General features: G+C 44.6%; 1 protein-coding gene across 1 annotated transcript in view; it reads right to left on the bottom strand.

Moving 5' to 3' along the window:
* The window catches only part of LOC149866100 (coiled-coil domain-containing protein 134-like), a 73,207-nt gene that overhangs the window by 37,886 nt on the left and 21,265 nt on the right, over positions 1-14,056 (bottom strand). The window contains exons 14-22 of the mRNA XM_090042918.1: positions 13,004-13,145; positions 10,215-10,326; positions 9,468-9,528; positions 8,428-8,525; positions 7,469-7,643; positions 7,232-7,379; positions 6,142-6,426; positions 2,351-2,516; positions 728-832 (exon numbers count right to left, since the gene is read on the bottom strand). Of these exons, the coding sequence (XP_089899044.1) occupies positions 728-832; positions 2,351-2,516; positions 6,142-6,426; positions 7,232-7,379; positions 7,469-7,643; positions 8,428-8,525; positions 9,468-9,528; positions 10,215-10,326; positions 13,004-13,145 (1,292 nt within the window). The remainder of the gene's footprint in view (positions 1-727; positions 833-2,350; positions 2,517-6,141; positions 6,427-7,231; positions 7,380-7,468; positions 7,644-8,427; positions 8,526-9,467; positions 9,529-10,214; positions 10,327-13,003; positions 13,146-14,056) is intronic.

Consider the following 14,056-nt stretch of genomic DNA (forward strand, 5'->3'; position numbering starts at 1 on the left):
ACACACAATCTCTGAGCAGCTCACACAAACCCACTAGCTGCCCCCACAGGCAGACATGCATGCGATTCCCCACATCAGAGGTGACCTTGTAACCCAAAACTGTTTCTCTGTCACTGATTGTGAGGGACCACCGACTTCACTTTCCTACATAACATCAATATGCAGTGAGGAATGATGCTGAAAGCCCTGTCTGACAGGCTCTGGGGTAGTTTTTAGCTGTTCGGTTCTTGCGTTCTAGTCTGGCTTAAACTGCCACATCTTCCTGTCACGTTAGTTAGCAGCCCCATTCCCTTATTTCTGGTGACTCCCAGAGGTGGGAAGAATCATCTGCTGCTATGTGGACAAAACAGTTGAAGTCTCTTCCCAGGGTAGGGGACTTGTCACCTGCTCAGCCTCTGAGCAGTAAGAGGAAGGTAGTGCCTTACTCTGCACCTCCACCACTGAGAAGCAACAAACAAAAGGAAGGTTACAGCCAACCCCAGGCAGCAGAAAAGACTTTGGTTGCCATGTGAGGTCAGAGCAGAGGTACATTAAGGACAGCCTGATTCTCACATACAGAAAGACTCTTATAGTCTGGCCACAAAGAAGAACCCTGAAGGGATTGCACACATATTTTACTCCCACTACCACAGCAGTGCAAAGGAGCCCTGAGTTCCAACAACAACCAGGCCCTCAGTCTAAGCATAGAAACAGATCCCAGCAGGAAAAGAAGGATGCAGAGACTCACCATGGTGGAGCAGCTTGAAGTCTGTGCTGTCCAGCTCTCTCTCAGCCTCATTTCTCAGCTGCACTAGAAAGATGAGGCTCAGCAACAATGGCAGGTTCCTGTTAGCTAAGAAAGGAAAGGGATGGCTGGTCAACATCCTCCAACACACTACTGTCCCAGAAGCATATTATGTGGTGTTCACCTTGGAGCTCGCTTGGCAGAGGGGATGGGGTGGGGATGGTACAAGCTGATGTTCAAAATATCCTCCAATCATTGTTTCCTCCCTCATTCACTCTGGTCAAGGCTGACATCCTCTAAAGGCTGGTTACAGGTTTTTTTGAGTCCCATCAACACCTGCTATAGGAATACCAGGAGAAAAGCCAGAGAGCTGCTGTTTGGAGAAACACTCCAACCCTGGAAACCCAGACCTCCACTCATGGAGCTTACATTTTATATTAGGGGTGGCCAACCTGCATCCTACAAGTGGCACAGGTAGCCTCCTTGTGTTGTGCACAGTAAACCAGGAAGGGGAGAGGTAGAACCATGGTGGATAGGACTGGGAGCAGAAAGCAGAGCAGCAGATCAGACAGGGGAAGGGAACTGGAGTGGCACTCGGCAGAGGTGCAGGGCTAATTTGTGACATGCCTACCAAAAAGGTTGTTCCCCTCATACCCTCTCTTACACCCTTAATGGGCTAGCAAGAGACAATCTCACAGAACCTTCATAGAAGCTAGAAATCCACCACTCTTTCCATCATGATACTTTCTGTACTTTCTTTATGTAATCAGACACCTACCCCTGTTAGGCACTTGAGTTCTCATCCCTCCAAGGCCAACCATCTCCCAATATGCAACATATTTATCCTCCCAACACCCCTGGCAAGCAGAGGAGCAAACTAGCAACTCCATGTTGCAGCAAGGAAATGGAGGGAAAGTCTACACTGTGGTCAAAGCTGCAACTGCAACTGGTGTAGACAGCCCTGAATTTGTTTCAGATGGGCTCCGGTAGTAATCCCAGCAGAGTAGCAGCAGCACAGAGCTAGCTGCTTGAGTACATACCCAGGGACATGGGTGGATTTTGCAGTGCACATTGAGCTCTGTGCTGACACAGCTGCTAGCTTGGGTAATGGTACCTGAACCAGCTGGCTTAATGCTAGCTCAGGTCTGCCTACACATGCTACACTCATGTCTTTGACTGCAATACAAATATACTTTAAAACATAGGTCAACTGGCTGAGGATAATCTGCCCTCCTTATTGGCACCAGCAATTGTACTGAAGCACATGGACTCTTCCTACACAGAGAACTGAACCAGCAGAGAGGAATGACTTCCAATCACTATCTGAGGGTTGGTCTACACAGAGATATTTACCAACGACTCCCTGCCTATACACTCTAATCGAGAGTGTTTTTTCCTGCTTTAGCTTCTGTGCTTTGAAAAAGGTACATGTTAAACTGGAAAAAGACTGTCCTATTCCAGAACAAGAGTATCCACACAAGTATAATTCTGTTAACAAGTATCCCTCCATAGACAAGCCTTAAGGCTGGATTACAAACTATGGCAAAAAGATCAAAGACCTCTTAGCACAGATTTAATCTCTAAAATCTGATGCTGTTATGGGGTGCAATTACACAGGAAATTCACCTTGTAAAGTCGTAGAGCTGCTCTCCACCAGCAGCTGTTGCAGAATCTGGAGAAACTGACTTCGGAGAAGGTCACAGACCAAGACATCCTCATTTCTTTTCAAGAAGACCTTCAGTGTCATTAGCACCTTGTGGGCCACTTCCACAGTGCTTGAGCAGACAAGATCCTGGCAGGAAAGAACAGCCATTACCTTCCTGCCCTGACTAAGCAGAAGTGGCAACTGATCATCACCATTACACTATACTCGTTCTTAGGGAAATAGGATAACAAAGTGGCCATCTATGTTTAGCATGCCCTGACCACACAGAATAGGAGACAAGAGGGAAATGCACTCTGCCCTTTAAGACAGAAACACCTTCATTAGCAGGTTCCGACCCACTAGAAACAGCTGAGTATGACAGCTGAAGTGCTGCACATGATTGCCACAGCTTTAATCGTGAAGGATGCTGCTTCTCCTATTAGCAGAGCAAGACCATTGATTAGCTTGAACTCACTGGAGAAGCAGCACCCTTTGAAGTAAAAGTCACAGCAATCCACTGCAGAGCTCCTCCTTAATTTAGCACCCTGCTGCAAATTAAGTGGCTTGTGAGTCACCCAGAGACAAATGATTTGGGTTCATATCTGTATTTAAGCCCTTAAATAAGGGGCTTAACAAACCTACCAGTGGATGCACTTTTTAAAATATTTGGCTTAGAAGCCTGTCATGTGTAGGAACAACATAACATAAACACTGGGTAATAATTCAACCCCAAAATTAGAAATGGGGGGAAAACGATTCATTTAGTCCCTCAGCATCTTTTTGTAGGAACAATTTGTCCTGGAGTCTCCTGGTTAAACCAGGCTTGACTAGCACTGACCACCATTCAGCAAAACCCTTACTCATGTGCCCTGCTGGAAACATACACTTCTGTGCTTTGCTGAATGAGGATGAATTTAGGTATATGCTTAACATTTAGTTCATGCTGAAGTGCCTTGTGCAACTGGGACTGATAAAGCCTGAGGTATAAAATACTGAAGATATAATAACAGCTTGATATCAAGGAAGAGGACACTACTCAGAGCTGAAATAATGTATTCAATCTTAGTGACTGCAGCTCAGAAAAGGCACAGCAGAAAGAAAGGGGATTCAGAAACAGGCAACAAAAATGCTTTAACAGCTAGAGCCACTTTCATCTAAAAAGAAATTAAAAATACTGGGAATGTTTAGTTTAGAAAGATGAATATGAGAAAACATGATGGAGGTATAAAAAAGACCAGGGTACAGACAAGGTAGACTGAGCTCTCCTCCATTTACCCTCTTTCACAATGCAAGACTAGGAGGGGGGCTAAAGGCAACACATTTAAAGCTGCTGACAGGAAACCCTCAGACCTCAAGATAAACCAAGGCAATGACAGGAAGATAACATAAAACATTATCTTGAAGGGCCAGGCAAAGATGCAACAAAGTGGAAGGAGATCGTACAAGGTAGGCAGAGATGGAAGGCTGCAGTGAAGGCCATTATAGGCCCTCAAGGCCTACAAAACCAGAGAAAGAGAGCCCTTCTTTATATAATTCCTTTGTGCCATAAAGTATAATTGAGCACAGTAGACGTCAATATGAGTATTTATACGAGTTACGAGAACATCCACAGCTAAATGAGCTAGGATAAAGTACCTGCAAAGTGTATAAACCTTGGAAGGTACAAGGGTATAAGCTGTCTGCTAACTCCTTTGAATTACCTAATATTGGTCAGCATACAATGTGGACAAGTGAGCTGATCTGATAGGTCAGTTCCTGTGTTCATACCTTTGATCAGCCCTATGATCCAGTGCTAATATTTAGTCTTGAATTCAATTTACAATATCCTTTATTTATGCAGTACAAGAGAACAATCTAAAGTTGACCAATTCCAACTTCATGTGTGTGTTAACATGTTTCTTTTTGCTCAGGAACTCAAGGTCCCCAGTGAAGCCACTCACCATCTATTCTGTTTAGCCCAGAGTTTTAATAGGAGCAATCAAGCAAATAAATCATTCTGGGAAGGACATTCATTTCATCTCCCTATGACATGCAGAGGTCTTTCTATTTTACTAGTAGCTTTACTTTCCTCCCAGGCTGGGGTTATTTATCTCTGAAGTTTGGTTTATATCTGATGGAATATTTATTTCAAGATATTGGACTATCTTATTAGCCCATTTAAATTCAGATTGATTATGCTATTCCCCTGCCGAGAGGTGAATTGTCAATGTCTGTGATTTATTACAGTTTACTTTAAAGCCTGGAACTGAGTTAAATTAATTTATTTCTGAAACAGCATGTGGCAAAAAGCAAATGAGAAAGTGGAAACATAATGCCATTTGTAGAACATGCAATAGCTTCTCTATTTCATCATCCAGAACTGGCTTCATCTTTATATAGCGATGATATATAAACTAGTTGTACTTTGTTGAGTGAGGGATGCCAAAATTGTCTACCCAATTATTTTTAGCAATAAGTCATTCTAGGACATCCTTACTTTTAATTCAGACTGATCTGTTAACTAACCAATCACTTTTAGTGACGGTCTGGAAATGATTTGCCTGAATATGACTTTGTATTCTGGAACACAGTCCAAAGTGGTGAAGGCTTCCTCTGAGGAATGGACTTTGTCTCTATGGGCCCTCTCAGAAACTGGTGAGAATTAATGTTGTACTATCTGTTGGACGAGACAAAACATGGCCACCTTCTTAAATCATGTGTATGCTGTCTGCTAAGGCCAAATCTGCCTCCCTCTCTCATTTTGGGAGGTTATTTATTCAAGAGTATGGCTACTATTTTATCTGAAAGCTCAACAGTTTCAGTAGGAAATTAGGCTTCTCTTCTGAATAATATGTAGGATTCTTCTAGAATCAAGGGGCTGAAAGAGACCTAAGGTTCACCCAATCCAGACACCTGCACAACTGTGGAATGTGCTATACCTGCATCATCCCAGACAAATGCTTATCCATTCTCCTCTTAAAATCTTGCAATGTAGGATATTCCACACCTTCTCCAGGCAAATTTTTCCACCCTTTCATGATTATAATAGGTTACTAAGTTTGATGGAGATCTGCTGACTGACACTAGCTGAAGCCCTGACTTATTACTCCAAGGGCTGAGAGGACTTTTGAACAGTGAAAGATCAATCCCAAAGGTTTCTGATGTTGTCTTTTAAGAGCAACACAAGCATGGGAGGATCTAGGATTTTGAAAAGAGGGTGCAGATGGTATGGCACATCATCACCTATAACAACATATTCTTCTCCAGTTAAAGAGAAACTAGACACTTTACTAATATGCTAAGTAAATAGCACTATATTATTTAGTTTAAGATCAAAGCAAAAACAAATATTACCAGTTACACAGTTCCCTTGATCATGGGCTTCAATGTCTACCCAGGTTCCAGAGGCAACCAAGCATCTTGGCTGGGTTTCCCAGGTACAGCCAAAGGCTACTTCCATGTCAAATTTGCACATGTGGTACAGGACTGAATCCAGCAGGGGCAGGCAATTATTTTGGGCAGAGGGCTGCTTACTGAGTTTTGGCAAGCCATCAAGGGCTGCATGACAGGCAGCCCAGGGCAGATTAATATTAATTTTCAAAATTTTTTAAGGGCCTTGTGGGCTGGATAGAAAGGCCTGGCATGCTGCATTTTGCCCATCCCTGGAATACAGTATATACAAAGGAAAATTTTCTGCATAGATCCCCAATTCAGAGAACTGTTTATCTATTAACTGAATTCCTTTCCCAAATCAGGCCATTAGTGATAGGCTGTCCTTGTAAAAGTCACGTACCAGTAAAATGAGTAAAATGCTGGAGTTGCCTTTCAGGATATGAAGTAAACTGTTAAAGCCATTTGGGCAATCAGGCAAGCCAGAGGAGAGTTCAGAGGCAGCATCTTCAATCTCCATTTGACTGCAGTCTTCCCAGGAAAACCAGAGTTGAAGGATCTGGTGACCAAACCTGCCCACAAGCTCGGAATAACGCAGGAAGAATTTAAGCAGGAGAGGATGATGAACATAAATTGAGCCCACATCTGATAAATTCTCCACGATCCTTTTGATGGCACACAGAGGACTCTAATCAGCAGGGGGAGACACAGGGAGGAAAATGATCCCTAGACTCTGAGTAAGCGGAAGCTAAAGAGCATTTATAGGTGGGGGCACTTTAATTAGCAGGACTCTGAGAGCCTCTCTAATTAAAGCTCCCAGAGTGTCACATGTATGTGTCCCTGCGCTAAAAAATGGCAGCAGGGACACTTTAACTGAAGCTTGGCGAACCAGCTTTAAAGTGCCCCTGCCACCATTTTTCAGTGCAAGAACATTGATGCACATGATGCTGGAGTCTGCAGGAGCACAGTAATTACCATGCTCCAGCAGACCCGATTAATCAAGTCTGCTCCTACGTGCTGTAATTACAGCGTGTTGGAGCAGCCTCCCTGCACATGTATAGGAGTCCAAAGTGACAGGACTCTTGTGTGGGAAAAAGGCAGTCAAGTTTCCTGTTTAAACAACCTATCAATATTATCTAAACACAGTCTTTATGGAGTCCTGCTGAATCACCAGGGCTAAGGACCACTTTGTAACTTCTAGTCAGTGCTCTAAAACTGTGGAGAAGATAAACTCTACAGGAGCATAAGAAATCCTGATGACAAGGATGCCAGTGCATTCAGGAGGTTGAAGTTAAGGAACTTCTAGAAGCCTTCACATGTGCTCATCCATGCCACAAACACCTTCCCACATATGTACAACTTTATTCACTCAAACCTGTATCCCACAGTGCTCTCTACGCTGAAGTAATCTGAAAACTCCCTACCTCCTCCTATCATCAAATACAGTTGCTTTCAAAAAGGATAAGGGCATGGGGAAAGAATTCTGCTTTTACCAAGTCTAAGGCTTCGGCTTTGTCTTGACATATAGCCAGAAGGTAAAGAACAGCTCTGAACACATATGGAGGGGGACAGTCTCCCTGATCCTGCACTGACAGAAGGAAACTCCTTATGGCTGAGAATAATTCTGCTTCTGGAACAAATCTGTAAACAAAAAGATGGGAGACAGGAAACCATAAAGCCAGCCCAGCCTCATCTGGGGGTTGCCTTCTTCAGACCCTTCCTTGGCTCACCTGTCTTCCATGGTGTAGGCAAAGTACAAGAGGAGCAGGAAGCAATACTGGTGGCTGCGAAGGGCTTCATCTAAACAAAATGGCTCTGCGGTTTCTGACAGGAGGATGAGGCCTTCAGGCACACTGTAGTTTAACTGAGACAGACTCCTCTGCAGCAGCTCAGACATCTCTTGCTCTAGAAAGGAAGCTACTTTGAGAATGGCAGGAAGAACTGAGGAATACCAGAACAAAAACCAAAGACATCTGCACTGAGAGAAGTACAGGAGAATCAAGCCAAGAGCATTAAATCACGGAGATGCCTGACTGAGACATCCAAAATCCACTCTTTGGCCCCAGAGCAGGCACAATACTAACAACAGTGGTATACAGCATACTTTTCTGGTTAAGCCAGCCTCAGCCCTGACCTGGCAGGCCTCTCCCTAAGACTGAGAAGGGAGTTCAGGTGTTGTGACCTAGTCTTATCCTTGGCAGTCTGGTGAGGCCATAAGCAGAAATGGACCAAGTGTCAACTACATGTGGGTCTTTTCTACTGCAGAAACTCATGCCCCCCACAGCAGAAGTCAGAGACTACTTATGGACCATCTGCCCTGGGAGAGGTACCGGATAACTATGAAAGCAATATAAGCTAGCCAGAAAAAATCATTTTTACTCCACGGTAGAAGTGTCCTCATGGAAGCTTACTCCAGTATATTTGTACTAGTCTAGTTGTGCCAGTAGACTTCCCCATATGGACATGCCCCAGGCAAATATATTTGCAGAGATATATTTTTAAATGGCTCAAGGCTTGGTTTGAAGAACATCTAAGTATGTTTGGAAAAAACCCATTTCCAGGATGCCCTCTTGGTGGATCAGCTAAGAAAGATGAACACCATCTGAACAGGGACACAGAGGATCCAACCACAACAAACCTGATTAAATTATTATAAAATAATCGGAACTACCCAATTAACTAAACTTGCCCTCCTGGGAAGACTTCTTCATCTTCTCTGCAGTTGAATGAAGACTCAGGCACACGTTGTAGAGGAAGGAAGAACAGGCCTGATTCAAATCAGGGTTGCTTGAAAGGAAGACAGAAAATACAACAAGGAAGGATATCTTGGTCAATTATAGTCTCACCTGCCTCGTGGCATCATACATTTATATGCCAGAAGGCTGAACCTAAGGGCAGACTTAGTGCATGTAACAAGAGCAGGGGCATGTTCAAGAGCTAACACTGCAAAGCAGCAAAAAATTACCTGGAATGTTAGGACTGACTCTCCTTATCTCCCTCCCTCAGCTGGGAAACCCCTAAAGGTCCCTACCACTTTCATAGCATGGACTGTCACATTATAATGCAGTGGCTCATGAATCACCTACTCTGCTATTGCTCATCACAGGGCACCTCCTCTCCCATTCACACTTGCACACACTGCCTTAGTTACGCACCAAAAACTGCAGGCCTGGACGAGCCACCCATACTGGGCTGAGAAAAGTAGCTACAACCGGATACAACATAAGATAATACCACATGGTTAGTCAGCCCTCTGCAAACAACTGTAAGTGCACCATAAGCCAGAGGCCATAACATGGGAACTGTTGCTGAACCCAATTAAGAGTTCTTGCCTCTCCCTTCCCTACTGATCAGCTCACCCACAATATCAGGAGCATGCTGTGTTCCTGGAAAGCCAGAGCTCAGTAGGGCAGAACTCGCTGTAGCTTCTCCTTTCTATGCCCTCCAGAGTTGTTCCTCAATCATAGCAGCACCATTCTCCCGACTGTACACACCTTGTTTCTTGCACCAAGTTTTCATGGTGCTTTGTAATTCAGCTTAACCTTAAATGCTCAGCTGCTTGTCTCCACCCACCTGACTTTTCCCTTCTAATTACTGTTCAGGTCTTGCAACAAACTGAAAAAGAATGATGGTGCCAGGACTGAGGCATCCCCTTCTAATTCAGATGCAAAAATAAGGTAAGATGTTTCCTATGTTTTCTCTTGGAAAAGTTTTAGTTTAGTTGCCTACCTCTGTCCAGAGCAGAATTTGGCCTTCAGCTCCAGTGTTAGTCGGATGAAAGAGGAGGACACTAGGAGGAAGGCAGTGGTGAAGGGGAATAAAAATACAATGGGAGACAGAACATCTAAGGCAAGGGGTCCCCTGACCAGCCCTGGCCTCTCAGCACAGGAGCTGGCAAAGGTGGCAAGTCGCCCCAGATGGAAGGCATCTTGCAAGCCTTGCTCTCTCAGAGGATCCACAGGCAAATCATCTTTGCAGATTTTGGAGGGGGGCAGTATCTGATTCACTGGCTCTACAGGTCCTGGTGGGAAGGGAAAAGTAAGCTCCACCACATGTATAAATTCAAAGGAGGAGAATTAAGTACCCGTGCATCCCTAACCCAGGAGGGCATAAAGAAGACACACTCAAGAGGCACTCTACATAGGAAGTGCCACACCAGAAGAGCTTGTTGGTACATCTAACATGAGCTCCTGTCTACAATGGCCAATCTTGGGTGCTTCCAAGGAAGCAGTGATGTTGAAGTAAGATCCCTTCTATCACACAGCAGATTTTGTTTGGATCCCTAGTTTTTATCTTAGAGAATGTAAGCACCACAGACACTATGGTTACTTCAGCAAATGCCTACCCTATCCTCCCACCCCATGTGAAATTTTGCTAAACTACTTCAGTAATATCCATCAGCAACAAGTTCCACAGAATAAACAGGTTGTTTATTATGCAAAAGCAGCACAGGGACAATGTCATTGCCTGGCATACCCAGCTTTCTTGAGAACTTCTCACACATGCTTGGCACCACGGTGAACAGGGTGTTAAGGATTGAGATGAAAACCTCCATCAGAGTTGGGCTGACAGTCTGTTCAGAGTGCTTCTGCGGGAAAAAGATATTCTCAACAAGCAAGCACCATGCCCCCTTGTGACAAGAAACATACAAACATTCCCAAGAGGAAACAGTGATATTTTTCCAGTGGTTCTCAGGTGTGCCAAGCCAGACAAATATACTTGACTAGCAACCCCTGTCCCAAGACTGCTGACAGAAAATGCTCTGTCTCAGACAGCAGCCTATGCTAGGTCCTTCACAGACTTAATATCTTCCTCCCCTGTGAGCAGTGAAATGAACTATGCAAGATTGTGTACCGGGATTCACAACCTTTCACCTAAGCAGGCTGCAGCTTGTCGCCTAGCCTTTGCTTTGGGCTGCAAGTTTCTGCCCCTCCCCACACTCCAAGCAGCAAGCTGCCAGATATCCAACCCCTCTGCAACAAGGATAAGCTCAGATGCTGTAGAGCAGCAGGCTCTGCAGTGGATGCAGAGAGGATGGGTGGCACAGGGCAGCTCTATGACACCAATCTCCCATGCCAAATTGGACCTTGGGCCATAGGTTGCCAATCTCATGCTGTACACTAATTGCAGGATGTTTCTTCTTGATCCCAGCTGGTAATCAGCTAATGGCCCAAGCCACAAGGATTGATACTGCAGTATAAAACACTTAAGCAGGTAAGGCAAGCAGCAATCTAAATTTTGCAAATCCCACTGATTTCAATAGTTAAGGCACTACCCTCTTATAAAATATCACAATGTTGCAACCTACAGAGCAAGGTGAGTGTAAGGCACCTAAAACCCTAGCCCCCACTGCCTTGTGGGTACTCCTTGGTTGGAGAAGGACTAAGGGACATCACCCTAACAGAAATGCACCATGGCTGGTGTTAGGCAGTCATCAGTAGTACTTATCTGTTGCTCTTTGGCAGAAGCTACAGCCTTCAAGGCACTGATCCTCTGGACTCGGTCTGGCCTTTGAATTCTGTTTCAATGGTCTAAACTGGGGATGGCAGGTCTTGGGCAGCCTCCACTACTCCATACACTTACCTAGATATACACATCAAAGGTCTTGGTATGATGGTTGCAGAACTCTGTACAACCAGATTCATCAGATACCTGACTAGACCTCTTGCACCATGATCCAGAGGATCTATGGTTGCCTACTAAACCAATTTAAAAGTACCTGCTAATTTGTGCAGGAATAGCCAGCTCACGGTTTTCCACACTTCGTTAATAACCATTACAATGGTGCCCAGAGCTCCCTAGCTTCTGTTCAGCTGCTGACTCTTCATCCAGACTAGTTATATCATTCTCATAGCATCTTCTTCTAACAGAAGCTGTAAAATTGTCAGGATCTGGGGCTTATTCCACGGCCACATAAGACTGAATGCAGCCCATCTTGTCTGATCTCAAACACTAAAAGTTCCTGGGCCTAGCTAGGACTTAGATGGGGGCCTCGCTAGTATTCTTGGGGGCTGGAAGCAAAACAGCAGCTGCCAGCTGGTACAAGGCTTCTACCAGCAGACAGCAGCTGGCACAGGGAAGTCACTCCAGCACATACACACCTTCATAGCTCCACTACAGCAACTGTACCAGCAGGGTGTACAGTGCATCCTGGGTGGTGGGCATCTGTTAAAGAGCCACTGCAGCTAGCAGAAAGCACAGACCTACCTACACATGCCTTATGTTAGCTGCCTGGCAGTGGTGGAAGCCTTGTTTCACTCATGGGGCTGACGCTGCTCTGACGCTAAAATGGACAGGTCCTGTCCGTTCTCTGGATAGACCTGGCCCTAATCAGCTGCATGACTGACTAGCACAGCACTGACAGTAGTTGAGATGGGCCAAGGATTAACAGCCCATTCCATGTCAGGCAATTTACTGCCACACAAACCTGTTATACAGAGCATGGACTGTATTTTAATTTTTTATTCTAGACAGAATCACTCTAAGTGTTATCCAAGTTCAGCTACTGAGGCCCAGAGTCAACAAAGCAGTGATGGCAGACTTACATATTTAAGCACATGTGTCTAGTCCACTGACTTAAACAGGACTTGTAAATCAGTGCCTTGTTGAATAGAGATAGGCATAAGCACTTACATGCTCTGGTCTGAAACCTGTCTCGAAAGAGTTTAGTAATAGATTTGTATGAAGCATGAGATATAGGTGTAACAACCAACTCCTTTTTTAAAACCTCATCCTTTCCTCTATCAAGCTCTGAGCCCAATGTCCTACGATTGTAAATTCCATGGGCTAATTGATACACTGTGCAAATAGATGAAAACAAGGAAATTGCAAATGCTAATTCTGTTGCTTTCCACAATAGTGCCAGGTTTTGAAAGAGGAACTAAGGAAAAGCATATCCATCACCTCCAGCAGCAGCCAGACCTGCCTTTCTTTACATAATTTGGGAGGCTTAGCTATGGCAGAGATTACAAAATCTGGAGCTATTTGGCTGTTCTGTACAAGGAGGTACTTCAAAGCATTTACCCTCTAGACTTCTCTCTTCCCTTTCCCATAAATCAAATAATTTGGAATTTGTTCAGTGGTGAGTCAGGATACACTATAACCCTACTTGCATGAACATGACGCACTGGCTTATCCTCATACTCCTATTCCCCACAGAGATTCCTTTCAGTCATTTCCCATGAACATCCAGGCAACTCAGGCGACCCAATCCATGTGCCTGAGGGACAGAAGTCACCCTACTATGTGTCTGGAAGTCACCCTACCATGACTAGAGGGATGCAAAGATGGTCACAAATCCTCAGCAGAAATGCAGAGAAGTTGCCCAGGGTATTCTCACTCTCTGAGCTGGGAGCAGTGAAAGCGTTCTCCTGAGCTGAGGGATCACTTTGACATTCCACTGCCAACCTGCAAATACATATGAAGGTATCAGTAAATGCATTCTCCTACTTGGTAGGGGAGCCATGATGTGCTACATTCTATAAGGCCTTTTATTCCAAAAGACCTTAGAACACTTTGAATGTTGCAAGTAAGGGAATCTGTCAGTAACATATAGCTGCCCCTTGTGTAAAACCAGACAGCCAGTCAGAGCCAGCAATGCTACTCAAGAGTGTCATGGAAAAGGAAAAGAATAACAACTTCTCCAAATTAAACTCCTGCTGCAGGAGTCAGGGGACACAGTTAAGTTAAATGTACTTAATCAGTCTGGAATTTCTCCAGAACACACAGGCTAATACCTTAAAGCTTACAAACATTGCCAAATAGTATTTTAACAATCCTAAATGGCTGGGATCCTAGCTTGACTTCTCAGCCAAGAGAAAGCCTGATAGAAACACTGCACCTCCTCACACCACTCCCACACACCCTTTCACCACACACCAGAAAAAGTACCTTTGCCTGAATAACTACTGCCAAATCAAATCAGTGGCATGAGACTGAGTAATCTGAGTAATCTTTTCTACCCACAGCCCTGGTTTGAAAAACAAGTTCAGATCCTCTCCCTGACTGCCTCAGCTCAGGGGAGAAATCACTCCCCTCAGACCAAACTGACAGAGAAGCTGCCTACAGTCTCCTCCAAGAGCTCCTATTTGCAGCAACAAGCCAGAAATACAACCAACAAGTCTGCCAGATAAATCCAGGCAGGCATTTGTTAAATGGCCACCTTTGCTCTAGTCATGAAGAGGGACTGCATGGCTCAGCAGACTGAAAATGGAGTCCAATTTGCCACCCACCTTCCACTAATTCAGACTGAATCACTAGAGTTGGTTAGTGACCAGAATTGGTTAGTGTTATTTTCAAACACACTAAGGACCCGTATG

This window comes from Crocodylus siamensis, chromosome 4 (assembly GCF_052110815.1).
Source record: "Crocodylus siamensis isolate JL-2025a chromosome 4, ASM5211081v1, whole genome shotgun sequence".
Taxonomy (NCBI): domain Eukaryota; kingdom Metazoa; phylum Chordata; order Crocodylia; family Crocodylidae; genus Crocodylus; species Crocodylus siamensis.